The sequence below is a fragment of the Rhizophagus irregularis genome, chromosome 20 (assembly GCF_026210795.1).
Source record: "Rhizophagus irregularis chromosome 20, complete sequence".
In the NCBI taxonomy this organism is placed as follows: domain Eukaryota; kingdom Fungi; phylum Glomeromycota; class Glomeromycetes; order Glomerales; family Glomeraceae; genus Rhizophagus; species Rhizophagus irregularis.
In genome coordinates, this window is record NC_089448.1 from 73552 (window position 1) to 97264 (window position 23713).

At 27.8% G+C, this 23713-nt stretch overlaps 6 protein-coding genes across 6 annotated transcripts; 3 read left to right on the forward strand and 3 right to left on the reverse strand.

Annotated features, from left to right (window-relative positions):
* Positions 1-3286: 3286 nt before the first annotated feature.
* On the forward strand, positions 3287-4160 carry OCT59_012649 (uncharacterized protein; the record flags this gene model as incomplete). The annotated part of the gene is made up of 7 exons (XM_066140254.1): positions 3287-3311; positions 3376-3413; positions 3488-3513; positions 3650-3731; positions 3791-3825; positions 3917-3956; positions 4134-4160. 7 exons carry the CDS (start codon positions 3287-3289, stop codon positions 4158-4160), a joined length of 273 nt encoding a protein of 90 aa, XP_066001145.1.
* Positions 4161-4285: 125 nt separating this feature from the next.
* Positions 4286-5182, forward strand: OCT59_012650 (uncharacterized protein; the record flags this gene model as incomplete). Its single annotated transcript, XM_066140255.1, has 4 exons — positions 4286-4292; positions 4381-4518; positions 4609-4680; positions 4761-5182. 4 exons carry the CDS (start codon positions 4286-4288, stop codon positions 4817-4819), a joined length of 276 nt encoding a protein of 91 aa, XP_066001146.1. The 3' UTR covers positions 4820-5182.
* Positions 5183-6152: 970 nt separating this feature from the next.
* OCT59_012651 (uncharacterized protein) lies at positions 6153-6566 on the reverse strand (the record flags this gene model as incomplete). The annotated part of the gene is made up of 2 exons (XM_066140256.1): positions 6153-6313; positions 6407-6566. The coding sequence occupies 2 exons, from the start codon at positions 6564-6566 to the stop codon at positions 6153-6155; spliced, it is 321 nt and encodes a 106-aa protein (XP_066001147.1).
* A 3772-nt stretch (positions 6567-10338) lies between these two features.
* On the forward strand, positions 10339-12575 carry OCT59_012652 (uncharacterized protein; the record flags this gene model as incomplete). The annotated part of the gene is made up of 11 exons (XM_025318371.2): positions 10339-10515; positions 10601-10663; positions 10740-11042; positions 11126-11340; positions 11410-11447; positions 11528-11606; positions 11673-11867; positions 11936-12060; positions 12135-12211; positions 12288-12365; positions 12439-12575. 11 exons carry the CDS (start codon positions 10339-10341, stop codon positions 12478-12480), a joined length of 1392 nt encoding a protein of 463 aa, XP_025176311.1. The 3' UTR covers positions 12481-12575.
* Positions 12576-15377: 2802 nt separating this feature from the next.
* On the reverse strand, positions 15378-15990 carry OCT59_012653 (uncharacterized protein). The gene is made up of 2 exons (XM_066140257.1): positions 15760-15990; positions 15378-15685 (listed from the first exon to the last, which is right to left on the reverse strand). The coding sequence occupies exons 1-2, from the start codon at positions 15955-15957 to the stop codon at positions 15551-15553; spliced, it is 333 nt and encodes a 110-aa protein (XP_066001148.1). The 5' UTR covers positions 15958-15990; the 3' UTR covers positions 15378-15550.
* A 3883-nt stretch (positions 15991-19873) lies between these two features.
* On the reverse strand, positions 19874-22753 carry OCT59_012654 (uncharacterized protein; the record flags this gene model as incomplete). Its single annotated transcript, XM_025326386.2, has 5 exons — positions 19874-21531; positions 21599-21670; positions 21755-21772; positions 21875-21934; positions 22027-22753. 5 exons carry the CDS (start codon positions 22751-22753, stop codon positions 20081-20083), a joined length of 2328 nt encoding a protein of 775 aa, XP_025176312.1. The 3' UTR covers positions 19874-20080.
* Positions 22754-23713: the final 960 nt, after the last annotated feature.

Here is a 23713-nt window from a genome sequence, read left to right on the forward strand (position 1 = left end):
GATATATCAAAAGTACCTTTATATAAATATAAGAGTTGAATAAATAAATAAATAAATAAATAAAATAAAATATATCAATAAAGAATATAAATTAAAAAAAAAAAAAAAAAAAAAAAAAGAAGGAAAAGGAAAGAAAATTCGAAATATTTGTTCATCACAAATAAAAATGAGATGGTTAAAAACTTGTAAAACTTGAATAAAATATGATTATGTACGTTACTTGCATTGTGCAATTATATTGCAATTCGATTATCTCACGCGTGTATGAATTGAAAATTTTCATTCGTTATTACATTGAGGATTGCGCATTACATAGAACCATATTAAGAAATTATTGTTTTTTCATTGTATGGATATTTTCTTTCATGACCTTTTTTTTTATTAGCTTCATTTCCTGTTTAAGAAATACTTCTCGGAAATTTGTAATTCAGTGCTACACAATACTTTATGCATTAGTAAATGATTTTGTTTAAAGTTTGAACGTGTTGGGTTAACAATCTTTCATGGGTGATTTAAATATCAACCTTAAAAATACCTGTCAATTTTTCACGTGTCTCATTAATAATAATTTAAAAAATTTTTTTAATATCTATTTTTGGTATTTCTTCCATTGTATTTAGATATTTAGAAAGTTGTAACTTGTAATAATAAAATCTTAAAATTTCAATATCTACAAATTATCGTTGTACAACAAATATAAAAATCTAGCTGTCAAAAAAATGTTTTTATATTGACTTTTTTTTTTATTTATCCATTTGACCTTTTTAAGACTCTTTTTAATAAGTTTTAATAAGGTTACACTGAAAAAATAATCAAATATGCATAATGATATATTTAGAAAACAATTATAACATCTTTGGTTATAAATTTGTAATTGTTTGTAAAATACATACTCACACATGATTGAAATACAACATGAAATCATATCACATTAAACGGTTGTAATTTTCTGGGGTATTTACTTAAATAAGAAGATAAAAAAAGAAGGAGAACCCAGTACTAACTATTTATTGCACAATCAAATTTATTTCTTTATAGATCTTAGGGATTAACGAATAAAATTGGTTTATTTTACACACGTGCATTTTTTAGGGCTGAAGAACAAAGAAAAAAACTCTCCCCGCCCAAAAAAAATAATAATACTTTTGAAATTTTCTTTTTCTTGACGCTCATAAAAAAAATAATCTTTAAATTTCTTAAAATAATCTTTTTTTTTTTTTTTTTGGCAAAAAGGCAAAATAGTTTTATATGATGATATGATGATTCAGTAAAAACCTCAAATAATCTGGACATTTTTTATATTTTTTATACGAAACTTCAATCACGTAATTATTTTGTTATAATCATGCAAAAGTTTATTGTAACAATTTTATATTCGAAATCATATTTAATTTCTCTGTGTATTTTAATACTAGACTCGTTATGATCTTTATGATCTATCAATGAAAATGACGTCACTTGATTATACAAGATACGTCACATCATGCATACTTTTGACATATAATCATATAATTTATATATTATCGATATTACACGTGAAAAGTTCTTTATTTTATAGATAATTAAATGAACTCTTGGTTCTGGCCAATGAGATTCGTGAACAACAACATTTATAACGATCCTTATATTCAGATGAAACAAAGCCATATATAATATATATTTATATATTAAAACTGTAAGAATAAAATTAATCTTAAAAAAAATTGTTTTTTTAGAAATATTTTGACATCCAATGAAATTTGGTTTGTCAAATTATAATTATATCCAATTGTAGTCTGAAAATTAATAAATTACAAGCTATTTCAAATTTGTAATTTTTTTTATTTAGTTATTTAAAAAATTAGTTTTAGTTTATTATATTCCTTGAGAAAGTACCATCATGCAAGAGAGTAAGGTGCATAGAGGTACCTCATACAATCACATGCTATAGTTACTAAACACTATATATGAATAACAAATACAATAAATAAAATTTCATCTCATCAAGACTTACTTGCATCAAATATATAGTAAAATATATTGATTTAAAGAATTTATCTCTTATCTGCAATCGATTTTTCTTAAAAAATTATTAATTAATTTAAAATTTTATTATTAAACTACATTTATAGCATCTTAGAATACTTTATATAACAATTATTATAGTAAAGAAAAAAAATAAAAGGAAGGTTTCGAGAACGAAGTTTTTATGTTATATATAAAAATCTAAATTTATTATTAAAAAAAAAAAATTAAACTATGGAATTAATCCGATGATTTACGCATAACCATACATGCATAATTGCATTGTTTTTTAAAAAAATAAATAAAATAAATAAATAAATAAAAAATTTTATTTTGAAAAAAGTCAAAAATACCAAAAATACCCAATTTCGGGAAAACCTTAGATCACTTTTACAGGATAAATTTTATTGGTCAATAATTTTAAAAAAAGAATTTTCCTTCCGGTTTTTTTTCATCCATCATTCTTTCTTTGGCTAATTGCATAACTCGGAAAAAAAAAAAATGTTGTCATCCAGCATATACTTTTTCCGCTGCAATAATAATTCACGTTATAAACGACAAAAAAAAAAAATTTACATATATTTTATCATAACCATGTTGTATAAATATGTGCATTATGTGCATATTGCATTTGATACGTGCAGTGCAGATAAAAGATAATCTTAAAAACATGAATAAGATTCATCATGATATTGTTTTTTTTATAAACAAATATATGTTCAAAAAAAATCTTGATTTCCCGGATTTTTCCGTTTAAAAAACCATCAATTCTAACAAAGAGAATATCCATCGGTTATCGGTAAAAAATGGGTGACATTTACATTTTTAGGAGTGAATTGATGCGATGTGACGTTACGTAGTTATAAATTCATCATCACATTAAATGATTAAAACTTATTTTCAATGGCGCAGCTATATAAAATAGTTGACATGTGAGAATAATAAAATAATATATCTATATTAGCATCTATTTAAAAATTTCATATTCAATTTCTTTGCATGTCCATGTTATAATATCTTTTCACCTAATTTTTGAAAACATTTTTTGACTATTCTTATTTTCAGCCATAAAAATGAATAATCGCTTTTATCTTTTGGGTAAGAGTTCGAATTATTTGGCTAATTATTAACGGCGATTTCGATAGTAAAATACTATTCCGGGAAAATTCGCTTACTAAATGAATTACATGTTTGTTATGTTATATATGCCATTAATGGTCTAAGAACATTTATTAATTTCATCGGATCAAGATGCGATGGTGAAACACTAAAAACATGTAAAATGCTTATCAAATCTACTATAAAAGGTTTGAAACCTTCTTTCATTCTTATTTCGTGTAACTGAAAAAAATTATATATAATGCAATTCAGATTACAATTGTTATAACAAAATCTCGTTAGTATTGAAGGTAAAAATCGTATAAAATTGATTATTAAAAAATCAATTATTTATGAAAATTTATATACATATATATTACTTCAGATTTCTCAGCAAGATGTCGTGAAGAGGTAATGATGAAAAAATTTTATTTGCTATATTATCGATCAAGAATCTTTTTTTTTATTTTCTTATCACTCGAATGAGTTTTCTGATTTCCTATATTTTTAAAAGTTTTACAATAATTATTTTATTTTTAATAAATAGCATGATGAAGAAGTGTTCAATTTTCATGAGGCTTATGGAACTATGGAAGTCTGTTATTATTCCTATGAACGATCTTCTCAACGTCCCGAAGCTTTTCGGTAAATTTGCAAAAGACGTGAGACATAAATATATTTGCAAAAGAGTTCTCTAAAAATTATTCAACAAATAATTGCATAGTTAGTATTATATAAATTTCTTAACAACTGATATGGTAGTGTTTTGTTTTTTCAAGTAATACTTATTATTCTTTTTTTTCTTTTTGATCAGTTATATTAAATTCCTCCATTGTATTTCAGAAATTAATTTGGTAATTAACTTCGCTCAAAGAAAAGATGCAACGAGAATTTTAGAGTATACATATAAACTGTACTGTACGATCAGCTAAACTGGTATTGTACAAATCGTAGTTGTACGATTAGTTGTGTTCGTACAGTACAACCTTTTTTTACCATAAATTACCTTGAAGGACCTAAGATTTTTATAGGCGCGCGTTCCCGCCCGCCAACATTAGATCTTTTTTTAATTGTGCCTTCCGGTTTCTTTCTCTCTGATTTTCTCCATCTTCCTCTTCCCGATTTTTTTTTCTTTCTCAAGAGGATGCGGTGATGCATAAATGTCCTTAAGAAACTCTTGGAAATGTCTAGTAAGTAGATATAGGGATGATTGTATTTATTACAAGAAATTACTGAAAAGTTTATTATTGGTTTATTGTCGATTTTTTAAAATTTTAGGTACAAATGGATCAAAATCTTATGTATTAAGGTTCGCGAATCTTTCATCTAATCTAACAAAAGAGAAATGGATCGTTCACAATAATGGTTCTTATTTTTCGTTAGTTATGCGTGTTACTTTCTTTAGGTTCATTCATGGTATGATAACTTCATTAAGCGATAATAACAATTTATTTGAGATTCCTTACGATAATTATCCGATAACTTCAGATTTGTCAACAATTTCAGATGCATCAATTTCAGGTGTATCAATTTCATCATTTTCAAATGCATCAATCTCAGATGCATCAATTTCGGACGGTACGTATAAAAAGTTTTATAATTTATCTTATAGTACATTATTAAGTTATTATTTTTTTCTTTTATTAATGTATCCACAGAACAACCCATAGTTCGGTCAAGCCGTCCTACAGATCGTAAACATAAGATTCCTTATTAAACAAGTGATGAACCTGCTAAAGTAGAAATTTTATTGGAATCATTAATGATCAATATTAATACTAGTAAGAAATGGTCAGAATATTTTTTTTAATCATGGAATTTATTTGTTATTTAATATCTTTACATGTTCTGAGCTTTGCCCAGTTTTATATAAATTTCTGAAGACTAGTGTATCGCAATATGTGAGCATAGTTTGTGTTAAAAAAATAGAACAAAAACTTGAAAAAGTTCTTGATTATAGCTTAATAATTTTTAATGAATACTAAATTCAAAGACTGTCCAAAATAACAACAATATAACAGTTATTTCAATCGAGCATATAAATAAACTTATTTTTATTTGAAGAGTGTTTATGATTATGAATTATTTTTATTATATTTTATTTCTTCAATACCTTTCTGTAATTTTTCTAATTTACAGTACTTTCCAAAGAAATTGAAGAGATGTGCGCAATAGGGTTGTATCGCACTGATCATTATAGTATTCATGGTGTGGTGTCGGCACCATCTCGGTCACGCTCAAATTCTTAATCACTGCTAAGGTCGCCATCCTATCCTCTACGAGTCTTACATAATACCTATAATACATACTATAAATAATCTGGTCTTTGTTTCTCCTTTCTGTCTATTAGAAACAATTTTTAGTTATGCATGGGGCGTAATTACTCATGTTGTTTCGTTCTATATGAATTACGCCGTCATAATTGTTGAATTGGATCTGCAGATCTGTTGTAGTAAAATTGTCAATTGTCATCAATTTGACATTGGCAATTCGACAATTATTGACATTATTGTAATTAATTTGCCAACGTAATAATTCAGCATTGCCTGATCATATTACGCCTCCATGTATGGTTCTCAGTTTCTATGATAGCCTTAAAGGCAAAGTACGATATTTTTTGATGCAGAAAATCATGTACAAGGCAATATCCCATTAAAGGATAATCTACTTCCTCTTCAGCAGATAAAAAATCAAAACCACGATCGTGTTACTCAACATAACTTGTGCATCATATGTACTTTGATTCTTAACACCATAAGAATAATCATTAGAGCTTAAAGGTCTGAAGTCCGAAATTTGTTTGAATTCATCAGCTTTAACAAACTCTAATCGTGATTCTATTTTCTTTTTAACTTCCTAAAGATTCCGTATTCATATTCATCACTCAACTTGCGAAAGTCATCATAATCTAATTTCTTCGTTAATTTAAATAAAAATCTTCCAACAAAATCTCTACATTTTCTATTAACTTCTTTCTCTCGTTCAGCTTTAACGAATTTCAATTCAATTCATTGTGTCACAATTTCAATTCATCGTATTTTACCTTCAATTCATTGTTTTCCCGCTTCAAATTCTTCTATAAGATTAAGTATATCAAATATTTTTTCAAATAATTGATTTTCCTGTTCTGGTATCTGATTTCCTATAACGTTTTGTAGTTCGTTTAGATCAGTTCTAACTTGATCAACTTGATCGATCAATGATTCATCAACTGCTATTTAAAAATATAAAAAGCAAAACATGGTTATTGGTTATATAATACATTATATGGTTTAGATGTTAAAATTTAATGTTGCTTTATTACCTTCCTCTTTGTTTTTTACACGTTTCTTTTCTCTTTTATCTTCTTTTTTTTTCTCCTTCGTCTTCAAGTCGTGTGTATCCAAGAGCGGTACCCACAAAAAAATCGCTTTTCTCTCCTTATAGTCTGATACATATAGTATAGTCGAAAGCTGTGCAGGCATTATCTCTTCTACTGGACATTTTATAGATTTGAAAAATCTTACTTGTTAAAAAAAAAGTACAACAATTTTGATTTCTTTAATGAAAAAAATAAAAGAAATGTAAAATGTAAGAAATAAAAGTTTCAATGATTGATGATGTACAGTATAAATTTAATGATTGTACTGTGTAACACAAAAACACTGATCTTTTTTTTTATTAAGTTAAATTGACTCAATTGTCTTACGTGTTGGGAATTTTACTTTACATAGAAAAGAATACCAAGGTATAAACTATCGCAAATCTGTTTATTGTAATAGGCACTAAACTAAAGCCTATCAATAACTGATCAACTATACAGTCAGCTGACCAAATCAACTAGTCAAACACTATATAAAAACAATTACTCTAATATGCAAGGAGAATAATACAATTTTTAAATTCACAATTATTTTGGATTAAAAATAACTATCTATTTTTAATAATTCGTTTATTTATATCCTTAAAATTTTACATTTATTAATTTTTTCGATTTTTTTTTTCACAACTTTTTTTTCGATATTAAGCAACTGATCAAGTCTATTTTATTATTAGTCACAAATATATAAAATTTTAATTAAAAACTTGCTCTTTCCATTCCTGTCCTACTTTCGATTGCTAAAAACTTACGATATGTTCAAATAACACGGGAAACTTTTAACCAACGGAAATATGAATGAAAAATGGAATTAGTGTAATAAAATTTATTAAGGATAACATTAATTTTTCTCTAATAGTCAAAATTCCTGAAAATTAGGGAATTTATTCTGAGATAGCTACTGCTGGCGCACTTGGAGCTGCCGGAGTATGATTACTATGATATACCTGAAAGATGGTTCGAAAAATCACTTGAAAAAAAGACCGATCCTAAAATCACAGAACTGGTCAACGTGTGAATAATCGAATTGCAATCGAATTGCACAATGCGCGTAACGCACATAATCATATTTATTTATTTATTCAACTCTTATATTTATATAAAGGTACTTTGATATATCAAAAAAAAATTTTTTTTGAAACTTTATACGAAAAATTTTCATTGTTGTATCATCACAATGTAATTTTTTTCTTAAAGCCTTATTTCCTTATATATTTTTAAGTTTGAGTAGATCAAAGATACTGTGTTTGAACCATTGGCTTCTATTAAATGCAATTAAGTTTGAGGCCAATCATATATCAAGTACAGACACGTTTTAATGGATTGTTTTCTATAAAATGTTGAACAAAAATTTCCTTGTGCAACGAAATTTTCCTTCTTTCTCCTTCCCTTTCGAAATGAGTGACCGATCGTTGCCCCAACGTTTCAGATTACCTTTACCGAAACCTATTAACGGTTCCTCAAATATAATGAATCTCCAATAAATAACTGTATTCCTAACCCTCAACTTTCTCAAACATCATCATTAGATGTCATTCCTTATCGTAAGTTATTTTGTTTATAATTTATCCGTAAAAGTAAAAAAGCTTCGATATTAAACATAAATACTTTTTTTTTTTGTAACCCAATTCCCTTAACGTAATCTTTTTATTTTATTTTGTATACTTACACAGAACAACAAACTTTAAATTTGCATCCTGCCGGAAAACCAATGCCGAATCGACGCGGTAGGAAACCATTGGCAACCATGCCTTTGGGTGTGAGTATTGTGATTTTTTTACGCGACAAGATTACAATATGAATTTATAAGAATTTGAATATAATGCTGGTCAAATTCGATGGGTACCCGTTTTCGGGGTGCTTAATAACAGTCAAGTACGTTATACATACTTCCTAAATGATTCTCATTTTTTGAGTATCTATTCCTTATTTACTTACCTTTTTTGTCCATCCAATTAGAAAAAGCGCGTTCAGAACCTAACCAACAAAGAGCATTTCGTCAACGTAAAGAAAACTATATAAGAAATTTGGAGTTAAGAGCTTTAGATATAATTCGGCACAGGACGAAATCAAAACTTTGAATGATAGGATAGCAATGTTAGAGAAAGGCTTGCAGCTTGCTTCTTCCAGGTTAATAAGAAGCGAAACTATAAAGAATGTTAATAATAGAGATCCAAACACAATATTATGGTGAGAGCCATAATTGATAATCACACAATTTAACGATGGCGGACCTTGATGACAATCATTGTTATCATCGACAAGAGCGTTATCTTATTCTAAAGCAATTTTAATCCTCATTGCATGACCTCTACATACATCTACTTGCTGATTTGAATAAGACATTTAGTCAATGGGAAAACGAACATGTATGATAAGCAGAATTTGATGATAATTTTTCTTATAATCTTACACTATGATATTTTAAAATATCGCGGCTTAGCCACCATTAGATAAATAAATTATGCATAAAAACACCCCTTTGGAAATTTCGTTTTCAAAATTTGGGTGCATTCCGTCCTTATAAAAAATTTTATCCGTTATTTCTGTAAAAAAATGAGCCTTTTACGGTAAAAAGATGCGATGTATCGACTTTTTTATAGGGCGTACATGATTTGAAATGAATTTTAGATACTCAATTAAGGTATTTCCTTGTCGTAAGTTTAAAATTACTGTATAACGGATAATGTTCAAAGTATAATAAAATATAAAGAAGTTGAAGGCTTTACGTTGTGGTGCACAAGATTTTAAATTATCATTAGATTCATATTTGAACAACCTATCCATTTATTTGATATGGTTGGATATTTAATTATTAGATGATTATGGTTAATATCATTAACATTTTCAACATTATCGTTGGGATTGTTGTGTAATCTCTGAGAAGAAATACTTTTTTGTAACCAATACTAACGTGGTCTTTTATTTTGCATACATGCACATACATGCACAGAACAAATTCCGAATTTGCATTCTATCGGCAAAATAGATGTTTTACGCGACAGCTAGTTACTTATCGAATTTTTTTTTTACTCAGTTACAACTAACCAAAGAAAATTTTCAATATAAGAAACCTACATGGGAACTTTGGAAATAAGGCTTCAAATCTTGTTTACGTTTAACTACTCAGCGCAGGACGAAATCAAATGTTTACATCATATAATTCAACGGCTGTTGAATCTTTTCAGCAAATTTATCAACAATTAAAAATAAATACCCGATTACTGAATGAATATTGGAGTAATTGGACGATTACAAGACTAAAACTGGACAAAGACTCGGTATTCAAATATATTTTTATAAATCAAATGGTGATGAAATGACTTTTTTTTGATAATTTTATAATTACTAATTCCTATTTATGAATAATCAATTTTTTTTTATTTTTGTTATAAGATAAATGTTTTTTTCGGCATCATTGACTAGAAAATCAGTTGAAAGACTCGTTGCAGGATTTTCTCTTCGTTCTACAATTTCGACTTCCCAGTGGAATATCCTCTGTTTTTCTCTGAATAACCAAATTTAATTATAATTACTCGCGACAGCAAAGACAGCTTTAATTCTATCAATTGTTCTTCTTCACAATAAAACTTGTATTATCCTCATTGTATTAACGTCCAATTTTATTTCAACTTCTCTGAGAGCTTTTGTACGAGTAACGTGATGATCGTCGAGATCGTCCAATTGGAGTTAATTGCTAAATTTTATGCATGGTTTCACGAAAACATGATATAAATGTTCAATGTTGTAATCTCCGATTGTATTTTGTCTTATAAATCATCTTGTTAATTAATAAACTAAAGTTTATAATATATTATTTCTAAGTACGAAAAAATTTATTATTTGTTATTATTTTTTTTTAAAGAAAAAAGGTCTCAATGGAACAAGAATTAATAGTATTAACATCATTGTCAAAAAAGACTTTACAATTTGGAGAAAACTTGTGTTCTAAAGCTGATAACTATGTAAAAGAATGCAAAGTTGATGTCGAAAATGTAGAAAAAATTTGTCCAAAATTAAAATTTCTTTGGAGCGAATTAGAAGTTCAAGCTCAGGTATCTTGAATCGATTTTTTACTTTTTATTTTATCTTATTTTATTTTTAAAAAAAAGTTTTAATTTGCGTTTTAATGTAATGAAGTCGGTTGAAAAATTGAAGAGTTTTGCAGAAAAACAAAATGGAATATTACAACAATTTTATGCTGTAAGTAAGGCCATTTCTCGTGTAGTCTTTTTTTTTAAAAAATTAAATCTCATCTCTTAGTTAAAAAAAAATTTAGAGTAAAGAACAAGAATTGATGATGTTAACTAATGAGTTAGAAAATACATTACAAAATTTGCGCTGTAAACATGTTGATATATCAATTAGAGAGAATGCAGTCGCATTAGAAAAATCAACGAGAGAAAATACACCACCAGGAGGTGGTGATTTAAGTGGAGGAAAAAGAGGGCTTGAATTTGATTTTATTGAAAAAGATTATAATAATAAAATTGAAGAAAAGATCACTTTATATGATTACGTTGAAGAACAAAGCGTACAAGAATTAAAAGATAAAACTCGAGAAGAAGTTTCAGCTATAGTGGTAAATGATCGTCTTTTCTGTCTTTTATTTTTTGTGTAAGATATTTATTAACAAAAACATATTGTTAATTTTTCTTCGTATAGAATTATTATAATAATAGTTTAACATTAATAGAGTATATAAAAAATCATTTATTGCAATTTAACGAAATGCTCGAAAGTAATACCATTTCATTTGAAGAGTCCGTTATAGAATTTTCTCGTGATAAATGTAATATATTGGATCAAGAAACTCGTTCTATGGCGGAAATTTTAGTTTCATTAGCAAAACATTATGATCAAGTTGCTGCAGCTTTAAAGTAAGTATATAGGATTTTTCTTTCTTTTTTTTTGGATCACAATTAATTTACTTTTTTTTATTGTTATAGAGCATGCCAATCGAATACTGAAGAGTTAGATATTTCTGGTAGGATAAAACATACTCTATTTTAATTTAAACACTTTGCTGAGTTATATGATTAAACGTATACCAATATTCTTTTCTAGTCCTGAAGGAAGATACAGATTTAATACCGACTATAGTTGAAGAATTACAAGAAAGCCTTCAAAAGATCGAGTCCACTTGGTAAGAATTAATGAATACAATCTAAAAGTATATATTATATATTAATTTTTTTAATTTATTATTTAGTGAAGAAGTTCGCATTAGAAATCAAATATATCAAGTATCATATGACGAGGCCGGTAAATTATTTACGGAATTAGAAGGTTTTGGAACAAAAATGGAAAGTTTTGTAAATACAATGAAAGAACTTGAAGCTGATTTTGAGAGAAGTTCCACTATTGTAGATCGTTATTTGGAAGAATTATATAATTTAAATTTATGGTAATGGTAATTTTTGTTTGATTTATTATGTTAAGTAATTATAATAATATACTTTTTCAAAAATCTAGGTATGAAGAATTCTCTAAGTCATATGATTATATGATCATGGAGATTGATAGAAGAAATCGAGTAAGGGAGCAGCATGAAAAAACTGCCGAGGAATATTTAGCGAAACTTGAAGGATTATATATTGGTATTTTTTAGCTATAATTTGGCTAATTATTTATGCTAGTAAAAAAATTTTTTTAAATAACAACTCTTTATTAGAGGAGGCACAACAAAGAGAAATTTTCTTTCAAAATCAAGGAAGGTATCTTCCAATAGATTTATGTCCTCCTATTCAGGTATATTTATATTCTTAAAGATAATTGTGAAAATTTTAAACGTGGAACAGTCAGCTAAGATTAAATATTATTCTAGGAACCACCAATTAAATACGATATTATTCCTCAATATATTTCACGTTTACCAACAATATCGAGTAAGACTTTAGCAGAGGTAAATAATTATTAATTAAATTAAGAAGTCATACGATTGATTATTCACAAAAATTTTTTATTTTTTTTTATAGGCACAGGAAAATATATTAAAATATAAGGGAAGAATACTTTAGCTGTTAGATTTATATAATTTATAGACAATATAAGTTCGTTTATTTGTTTATAAAAAAAAACTATAATATAATAAATAGATATTTATTTTTAGACTAATAAAAAATAAAATGGGTAAATGAAGTAATAAAAAAATTTGGTATCGTTTTTTGATTCTTTCGGTTGGATAAACTAACATAAATTTAACCTATTGTTAGTGCAAAGTCTTTTGAGTTTCATATGGTGCTTAAAATTGTTATGAATCATTATTTTTAGTTAATTACTTACCTCATTTGATGGCTTAAAGACCAACTTTTTGTTGTTTGTGAAACTCATTTACCTTTTGATCATTAAATTTTTTGTCAATACCGAAACTTTTATTCCTTCCCATTAGAACTTTCAGAATTTTATCATTTTATCAACAAGTACTCCATGAATGTCCTTGAGGACTATAAAGAACAAAAGATTTTTAGATTTATGATGATTTATTTTAACAATATTTTTTAAGCGAATAAATCATTTACTCGATCTCTTTTGATTTATTAGGGCATTTTAGCCAAGTCTAAATCAATCAAAAATTAAGATATAAGAAAGATCTCGGCTAGTCTAATTTCTTTTTGTAGGTAGGTTGAGAGGTTTTTTTGTAATTTATACAAACAAATAGCGTCTAGAATTCATCCATTGTGACTTCTCTGATGAATTTGATTTTGCGGCTTGTCTCCCTGTTCTCGTTTAAATATTCGGATATTTCATTATTCCATTTGTTGATTTTCATTATTCTTCAGATATCTTGGGATAAGTAATCGCTATGAATAAGCTGTCGAGTTTTCGATTTCCATTTGTAATATTTTCTGTACTTAAGGTATTTTGGTAAAAACATAATGGTTCTCATCGCGTGGTTTTTTGATGCTAGTGGTAATCGAATTCTCTTGGATGAACTGTAAAAACCTCTATTCGAGGTACATTCCTTGTTGCTGTGTCTAAACTGTGTCTAAAGAGGAGTTGGTATAGTATGTATTTGACAAAGATCAATATCCCCCAGAAATTAAAGAGCATCTCTCTTAATTCATTCTAAAACACATGAATATGATTAAATAATAAATTCATTCATTCTTTAACTGCGAATATATATATAGTTGTTTAATTCTTTTCTTCTTTTCTAAATTTGTGATAATTTTTTCGTCAGATAAGCAAGGAAATCTTAGTTATGGCGCAGTTACACGTGATTAGACTGTGAACTCTGTTCACAAACTACTCACATGACTTTTACAATTTCCAATTTAATTTGTAGAAAATGTGGAATCTAACGCGGGATAAAAAATAATCAAGTTTCATGAAGTCATACTGCGGATGGTGTTAATCGATCTTCCAGTAACGTGTCAATTCTCTGTCCCCTCTTTGGTTTGTGCTTTTATAAGGGAAATTCGTCTCCATATGTAGAAAAATGGAAACTAGAAGTATAGAGATTGTATCGAAGCCATCTGTGACCAACACTTAAACATCCATTTCAAACACGCAGGAGGAAAATGTAAAACTTGTTCTACTCAAAGCAGAGCCTACAATAATTTTTTTGATCTGTGATATCCACTTATATTCTTCTTCGCAGTCGATTTCTATTGTCCACTAATATTCTTTTCCGCAATCGATATCTCGTATCTGTACATTATTATTCTCTACGGTCGATATCCAGTTACCACTAATCTCTTCTCCGCAGTGGATATCTTACGTTTCAGGTATTCTTTTCCATAGTAAAGTATATTAGAAACAGTGACCCATTGAGAATATCTCCTAAACCTCAAGTTAAATAAGACCGAAGTTCTTATGATTACGGTTGTCATATTTATCTAGAAGTACGAAATAGAATCGCCATATGTAGTGATATGGGTTCTTCTACATAATAATGCACATTGTAGATAAATGTTATCGACAACTATCATTTTTTTTTTGTTTTTTCTCTCCTACTGACCGTTTTGCCGCTCAATCACGCTCTTTGTACGTATTCCTAAATAAATTACAAATCTCTTAGTAATTTTATCAAAATTGATAAATTGGTTTGGTATATAAAGAGAAAATACTACTTAATTTTTTGTTATCTCTTCCAATTTTTTGTCAGATCGTTTTTCATAAGCAATCAAGAAATCTTTTAATGAATAATTAATATTAATATTCTGGTCGATATAATGAGGAGAACCGAGAGAAATAGGAGGAGAAGTAGGCCAGAAGTGAAGGAACGGGTAGGTGTAGTTACTGATAGACGAGTGATAGTGTAATCTGCAAGTTCGTGATTATTCGTGGAATGAAACGAGACATTTTTTTTAATTGAGATATTAAGCAATTGGACAAAATTACTTATGGATTGCATAAAATTTCGTGGTATAAATAAAATCCTGAATACATGATGACTAATAATAATATTGTTATTGTTATTATTGTTATTATATCTTGTAATCTTGTTCGACGAGTGAAACACCCAAATTTCTTGGTAGTAATAAAGCTTCGTCAGCCTTTTCATACTTCAACTTGTATGGTAGACATCATTTATTTTGTTTGCAATCTCTATTATGTTCTGATTTGCTATTTTTTCATCCACTTTATGAAATTTTTTTTCTGCCAAATTATTTATATGAAGAATCTTTCACACATTGGCAAGCTTTTTGATAATATTAATCTTTAGCATATTTCATAAATGGCTATTCGAACGATAAAGCCATTATATGACATCACTTTTTTTGAAACTTTTTTGAATTATTTATGATATAAACATACGTGTTAAATCAAACATGAGCGAATAGCAATATATATTTTAGTAGAGATCACAACTAATGAAAAATTTACATCTATCTTATTTATTTATGAAAAGATGTAAGAATTTCTAACTTTTATTAGTAATTTATTTATACTAAAATATCATATAGTATTTGTAATTGTTAGGAAAACTATTTATTTTATTTATTTTATCTCGGACAGTGGTTATTGTAGAATCTGATGTTCTTACATCATTACTATTAAAAAACACAGGAAAAATTTGGTATTTTATTTTTTGTTTTTACCTGTATAATTTTGAAACTTTCTTACGTGGGTTAAAAAAAATTATTATTTGTCTTCCTTTTTATTATTTTCATTAAGTTCTTCCTGGATCCACGGCCTGGAATAGTTTATAGCCATGGTGGAGATTCCTATTAATAGGAATCTATTTTCCGCTGTAGTAAATATATTATCCACATCCTCCTAAATAATTACAAATCTCTTAGTAATTTTATCAATTTGTTCGGGTATATATATATATAAAGGGAAAATACTACTTTGAAGCTTTTGGTTATCTCATCCAATTTTTTGTCGCATCGTTTTTCATAAGCAACCAAGAAATCTTTTAGTGAATAATTGATATTTTGGTTTGGATAAGAAGGCAAAGTACTAGAAGAAGAAGCAGAACGGGTAAGTGGTATAGTAGTACGGATAGGTCGTAATTTTGTGATTACTCGCGGAATAAAGCTAAACATTTTTTTGATTGAGATAAGAAAAATTATTTTTTTAAAAAAATGAATTGCATAAAATTTCATGGTATATATAAATCTCTGAATATATGGTGACTAATAATTAGCCCGAAGTGTAATGTATTTATCTCTTAAACTGTGTTGTGACCATATTTACTTGCAAATTAAGAAGTTTAAAGGATAAAACGCAATTTCAAATGTGCACCATTTTGACCTAAATTATATTAACCATGCATATCATACACTCTGGGAAAAAAACGAAAAATTCACTCTGAACCCATCATCAAGACTGGAAGGGTGGTACCAGCACAATTGTATGGAGTCCCATGATTGACCCGGCGTTCCGTGATTTAGAGATTGATATACGTTCAAATGTCGATGACTCGATGTCGACGTTATTTCATGGATTTATTTTAATATTGCATTATAACCGGTGAATATCCCGCCGGTGAGATTTTTAATATTGCACATTAATTAATTCAAAATAATTATTCAAACAAATGACATTATAACCATAAATTATTGAATATTTATAATATCAAAAATTTTATTTAAGATATGGATTAAAATACAAACTCAAATAAAAAATAAATCATTTAAGATTTTCTTAAACTACCAACAATCTTAATTTACTTCGAACTTTATCAGATATGTCCTTATACGCTTGTTTATTATTAGAATTTTCACCAAATTATTCCTCAAACGTACAAGTAGATCGCAATTTTTTTTTTAATGATTTTACTATTTTTTTTTTTTGATAATAATAACTGCAGTTCATTAAGCCTTAATATTTCCTAAATAATGAACAATTTTATTTGCGGCTACAATTTTTTTAAATTAGTCGCTGGGGGCTTATTGTATCTTTTTTCAGATTTAATTTTTACACGTCATAAATTCATTCGTCAAAAAAATTTGTAATGCAAAATGAACTTTTTTTTAATTTTTAATTAACTATAAACAAGACCCAAGTTCGCAAGGTTGGAGGGTGGGGCGCTACTCTATTCAATAATGATTGGATTAGGATTATTTAAAATTTCACCCAAGGTATTTCCTTAAACGTGTGAGTATATCGTGACCAAAAAAGAGTATTTATTTATTGCAAGTTTTGAAGATCTTTGGATGGGACTTGTTTTCTATCCCACGATAATTATGTGATCGGCAAATGATTTCTGGTTTTTAAACCTTCCAAGAAGGCTGAAGAACAGTTGACGTTGATCATCTTATATTTAATGTGATGATAATCAAAAAAGTTGAATTACGCATTTACGCTACGTATGCAACAATAATATAAGCCTACGTTTTGCCTAAGCCAATTAAATAAATATGGCTTATTTACTGATTTTCAGGCTTACTCGACTACGTGAATTATATCAAGTACTTTGCCACATTATTCGTTGGAAAAAAAAATGCGTTATAATTACATTACTTCATGTTATATTTTTCAATTCTTATAAATACTTCAAAGTTTCACATTAATAAAAACAAATTAAAAGTTTAGCATTTTATAATATCTTAAATAAACTTTTAAAACTAATTGAAAAAAATGAATATCAAAGCTTTTTTTGCTATTTTCGTGATCGCTATTTCAATTACTTCTACCACAGTATCAGGTAATAGTTAAATGAAGCTTATTTTATTACCGAATAATTTAACTTATATTTATTAAAACTATAATTTTTAAGCACAACGTTGTCCTCCTGAATGTTATCCTAAATTTCCGCGTGGCTGCTTTTGTGAGAAATAGGTAAAATTTATATAGTACGAAAAAATTAGATAATATATATGTTACCGCAATTTTTTCTTCTATAGATGGAATAAGTAATTAAAATAAATTCAAAAAATTAGTTGGTGTCGCACAAAAACGATAATCTTTATTAAGGCTGAAATAAGTGGCAAAGATTCCAAATATGTGTTGAGAAGAATAGAACTTTGTTACAATAAATTTCTCAAAATTAACTTTCCAATCCTCTAGTTTCTTTACACAATTAATTTTGTTAAATGAACCAAATCATGTCTCTATTTATTTCTTTAATTTTTCGCTTTCTATCCTCCACAGTAAAAATTTAAAATAAAATAAAATAAAACATAAAACCCAGCCGCAAACGTTAGGCTTGTGATTTTATGAATTTGCATGATATCTTGATATTAACGTTCTGCTATGCTGCAAAGTATATTCATTCATTGTGTAATGTAATGCTAGTTTGTGTGAAATGAAAATAAAAGTATCGTGTATTGTGTATTATGTCATGATAAAATTATTATACAGTAACAAAGTTGATCAAAGTAATATTTTTATTCAACTACTAATAACTATAAAATAGCTTTTTTCTCAAGTATCAAAATTTCTTATTAGCGTTATTTCTGAAATTTAGTTGCAGCTGATACTAAAATTGTATATAGAAATTCTTAATCACCTAAAAAAGTGAGGTCATATGATTGCGATAAAAATTAAAGTACAGAAGAAATATATGAATGTATTAAACCATAAGAATCGTAATTGCACTGTTCATTGTTCCGGTCTAAGTCAACATTATTATTACTAGGAAAACGGAAAACCGTTGAAGTCCGTCGCGTTATTCAATTTTATTATATATATATGTATGTAATTACTGTAAAAATTAACAATTTTATAATATCAGAGTTATAATATATATGAAATTCGATATATAAAGTGTTAATGTGAAAATTGTTCTTGATTAAAATCATTGTCTAAGTTAAACAGATCAGTTTAATTTTACAATTAATTCGTAATTTGCGAGGTATAAAATTTTAAATGAGATGCGCATAGTAAATGTTATAACAATCAAAGGATACACGCTATAATAAAATGAACAGGCCCAATAAAATAGTATATTTTGATCCATTTTTAAATGTCGATTGTAATAAATTTTGTATAAAAACTTTTCTTGCACTTTAATATATGTCATTTTATTAATGATAAATGGCCCCACCACAAGGGTCTCCTAGGAAGTAACACCCACGCGTAGCACCATGTTGTTTTACGACCAACCGTTCCTACTATGGACTATAGCACTATCACGAGATCGCAATAGTAAACTTCTAAAATTGCGTTATTCTTCCAGATCACCCTATTGATGTTGAACAACATCAAGTTTATGGACCTCCTGGAACTGTCTATAGATATGCTGAGTATGCACTAATTATGCAATCGATATCTACCCCATCGCCATCACCATCACCGCCACCATCTAATAAGAGGGAAAGGGATTAAGGAAGGATATTGAGGCTAGAGAAGAAGATTAGGATAAGAGAATTAAAGAAGTTTAGGTAAGGGGTTATAGATGACTCATGTGAAAATATATGAAAGTTCGTATATGAAAAGTTTACAATAACTTATATGAAACTATAGTAAGAATGATTTTATACATATAATGATCAGTCATGTCGTTGCATCAATATTCTATTTTGTGAATAATTATTTAAGAATTTTCTATCGAGATATCTGTGTAGAAGATAACACATTTTATTAAGTAATTAAATTTATATAACTCTAATGGATAAGTACAAAAAAAACTAATCGAAAAATTTTAAAATAAAAATTAGTCAAATGATAACTAAAATTATTATAAATCACCTGACCAAACTTGTGATCACGATTTTCAAGGAAACCCCTTGAAAAGAAACGAACATTCAACCACATGGATGTTGCAATAAAAAAAAGGAATATGTATTTTTAAGTTACTGCAAAATTGGATCTAAGATCATTACTTGTTATAAAATACATTAAATACTGTAAATATTATTAAGGAGATGAATATAACACAACTGTAATACTTTAATCAATACTAACAAACATTAAAAAAAAGAGAGACTGCCCAAAATATACTTCAGTACATGGTTGGTGGTTAAATATCACATGTTTAACAAATTCGTTACTAACATCAATAACACGTATAAATCCTGATCTTTAGTTCTATTTAATTATTTTTTTCCTAAAATTTCTCCTATACAATTGGAAAAATTAATCTCAAATTATAACCTTAAAACATAATCTAGAAATAGACGTGAATTTTACATGTGTGTACCATAATTTATTAAATACTAATACATATATTTGCTTGTGCAATTACCGCACTTTTTCTCTTTCACTTTCCGCGTTAGACTAGATTTAATTGTTAAAAATTGGATTAACGTCGAGAGCGTTAAATACTGCATTTATTGGCGATCCGACAGCATAATTGCCCATAGGCAAACATATTGATCCATGGCCCAATGCTATCATTTTTCCATCTTTATCATCTTTATCAAACCACACACAACCTGAATCTCCCCCTTTCATAAAGGAATCATCACCTTTAGATTTTACTAATATTTGTCTATCTAACCACTTAGGGGGAAAATTATTTATTCCCTGGACTTTTATCTCCTCCATAAGCACACCATGAAAAATAAACGATTGTTTTACCAAGATCACTCGGAAACCATCTGAAGATTTAACTGATACATCTATCTCTTTAATATGCCCTTCAGTCAATCCAGATGTGCGTCCAACTTTAAATATAGGTTCCGAACTATCAACTGATTTAACGTCTTTAAAACCTGAAAGTCGGATAGAGGGATCAATAGACATGTCTTCAAATACAGGTCCTCTGATAGCAAAATGGTTCACTCTTGGAGGTCTTATGCCTGGTTTTAATGAGGCTATCGCAGCATCAACTCCATAGTTTCTATTATCATATCTATGATTTTCGCGCAACCCTTTTTCATATATTGCAAATTGGGTATTCTTGTTTCTTGCTTTTTCTAAATCTTCTTCCAATCTTTTGATTTGTGTGAGAATTTCTTCTTTTTCTGTGTTGTATAATTCGGCTGTTTCGGGCTGTGGTTGTAGTTTTTCTAATTTTTCTTTTTCATGTTTCAAATCTTTTTCTATAAGATCTGTGTGATCCTTATCAGCTGGTTGACAGATAATTTTTTGATCATTAGAGAAAATGACATGATCATTTGTCAGCAAGTAAGTGATGTCGTTTTGACCTTTCACAAATGCACCTAATGTTCCTGCCCGAGTAGTACCAGAAATTCCAATACTACAACCAGTGGAAACGTAATTCAAATACTTCCGACAATCTTTAGAATAATTTCCAGTCATTTCATAAAAACCCTCACGCACATCTGTTTCTATATCATTAATGGCCTCGGGGAAAAGCATATCTCCAATAGGGATTACTCCTTTGCGGATTACATAAAACACAATTGCTGGTCTGTTTGTATAAAATCCACCAACAATTTTCCAATCCAAACTAATTGCAGTAAGATTGCTAAATAGTGAACGAAATTCGAGTCCAAGCTGGGTATCTAGGATATCATCAAACTTCTTTTTTACGTCCTGAGGCAATGCCATTGATGGTGGATAATTTCTTGGGCCTAATTCTGTAAAAGTTCTCCACTCAATATAGATTATTGGAAAGTCTCCAACCTTTTGCAATGGCTTTTTTGGAGTCCTATCTACTACAACATATAGTTTTTTGTTGCTATAAGGAGGAACTTCTACTTTTTCACTACCAAAGAAAATATCTCGTACATTGTGGTCTTTTAGAAACTCTTCCCGAATTTGTATACCTGTAAAAGGTTAAAAGAATATTCAGAAAACTATTAATCAAGCAGGTTAAAGGTTCAAAATATTTACCGATACTCTGGCTTATTTCTATATTGCGTGATTCAATGTTTAAATCATCATTATAATTAAACTCTTCGTGGTCTAGATTTTAAATATAAAATTATCGTCAAAGTTAATTCCGTTAAAATAAATAAAAATTTCACAAGTAATAATTAATTTATTTACCAGTAATACTAAGAGTTTCTATTAAATAAAAAATTTATTTATTAATCATCAACATCTTCCATTTCGGTTAGTAATGGAGAAAATAAAAATTAATTTATTTTCTTAAAAATTTATATTTACCAAGACTTTTACTAAGTCTGACATCTTCACTCTCCAATTCTTTAAGTGTTTCTACGCCAACTGAAATCAAAAATTTGATATTATAAATATGAATGAAAAAATCTATTTCACACAATTTTTTTAGAATAATAGGAAATGTACAATTCAATTACTTGTTTGAGCAATGGTTTTTTGATCAGAATCTACTGAATTTTTGTTGTTGAGCTTATTTACTTTTTTGATCGCATTCCACATTTTCTTGTCAATATCCCAAGGAAAACCTTTTTTTTTTCTTGACCCGAATTTTGGTTTGATAAAAATAACTGACATAATTCTCGGATCTTTTTCAATTTCTTCCATGAAAAATTTTCTGTATTTTGTGTCGATTATATTTATAAAATTCCACTTCTTTTTTATCAAAACAATTGCAAGAATTCCATGATTATCCACAAAAGTTAATTCGTATTTCTCAAAGTCATAAAGATACTTAAACCCTGGAATCCATTCACTATTACTTTCACTAATGAATTGATTTTGCAGTTCCGCTACTTTGTTCTTGCCTATATATTCTGAATAACTATTATTCCATTGGCTGATTTTTTCATTGTGATTTGCGTTCAGTTGGTATTTATTTATCTCGGGATAGTATTCATGCAAAAAGCGAAAAATCGCTATAAATATGTCATCGAGTTCTTTCCGTACCCATTTATAGAATTTTTTATCTTTCTCGACTACTGACTTAAGATATTTTGGTAAAAACACATGATTTTCATCACTTGGTTCCTTTTCGATACTAGTAGCAGACGGTTGATTTTGGATAACCTTTAAAAATTGTTTACATTTACTTAAGGACCATTCCTTATCGTTAATATCAAATTGTTCTGCTATGGATATATCCATTTTGAATATAAAGAATGTAAAAAATTTTTTTTTTGCACAATTTATAAATGTGATGTTGTCGTACGTATTACGAAGCTTCTGTGCGTGCGCATACTGTACATATTGTACACCAGATGATCTTTATCCGCAGATCTCAAGGCGCGTTGCTATAATTAAGAACATTTAACATTATTATCCTTCATGTTTGATAGATAAATTTATTGATATCATACAACCATTCATCATTAACTTTGGAGTAATAACTTCTAATTATTAAATGTTATTCGATTTGCGCATGAGTAACGTTAGAATCAATTATGGCAAGATCGAAAAAAGAACATCTAACTTTAATTTTTAAAAATAACAACCACATTTAGCAAATTAAACATAAGGTTTTAGCATTTGAAAGAATGGAAAAATTGAAAGAATCGGTTACGTCAAATGTATTCAAGAAACAATAAACTCAAATAAAGAAGCCTTAAAATTAATATCACGCAAGATCTGAAATTAATATTTTGAATCACTTATTTTTGTCTTATTATAATTTATCGAGGAATAGAATCACTACTTGAGCCCATAATCAAACGTGTTTTAAATAAACTTTCTTACACAATTTATATCGATTGAAACTCTATAGCAGCTTTCAGTGATTTCATGAAAAGTTAATTTCGTTGCTATTGTAACAAAAGAGATGTATATTTAATATATTTCATATTTTGAAACCTCTATTATTCATTTTAAAAAACTTTTATCATAATTGTGAATTGAAATATTAAATAAATGCGTTGTAATATTTGTTTAACGTTACCAAAAATTATTTTATTTCATAAGCAAAAATCTTAAAAGTATACTCATAGCACATATTTTATTGTAAGATTTAAGACAATTAAATTCATTCATTATATAAATTAAGCTAAAATGTTGAATAATATTGTACTGTACAGTACATGAATTAATACCTGTAAAATATCAATGAATCCA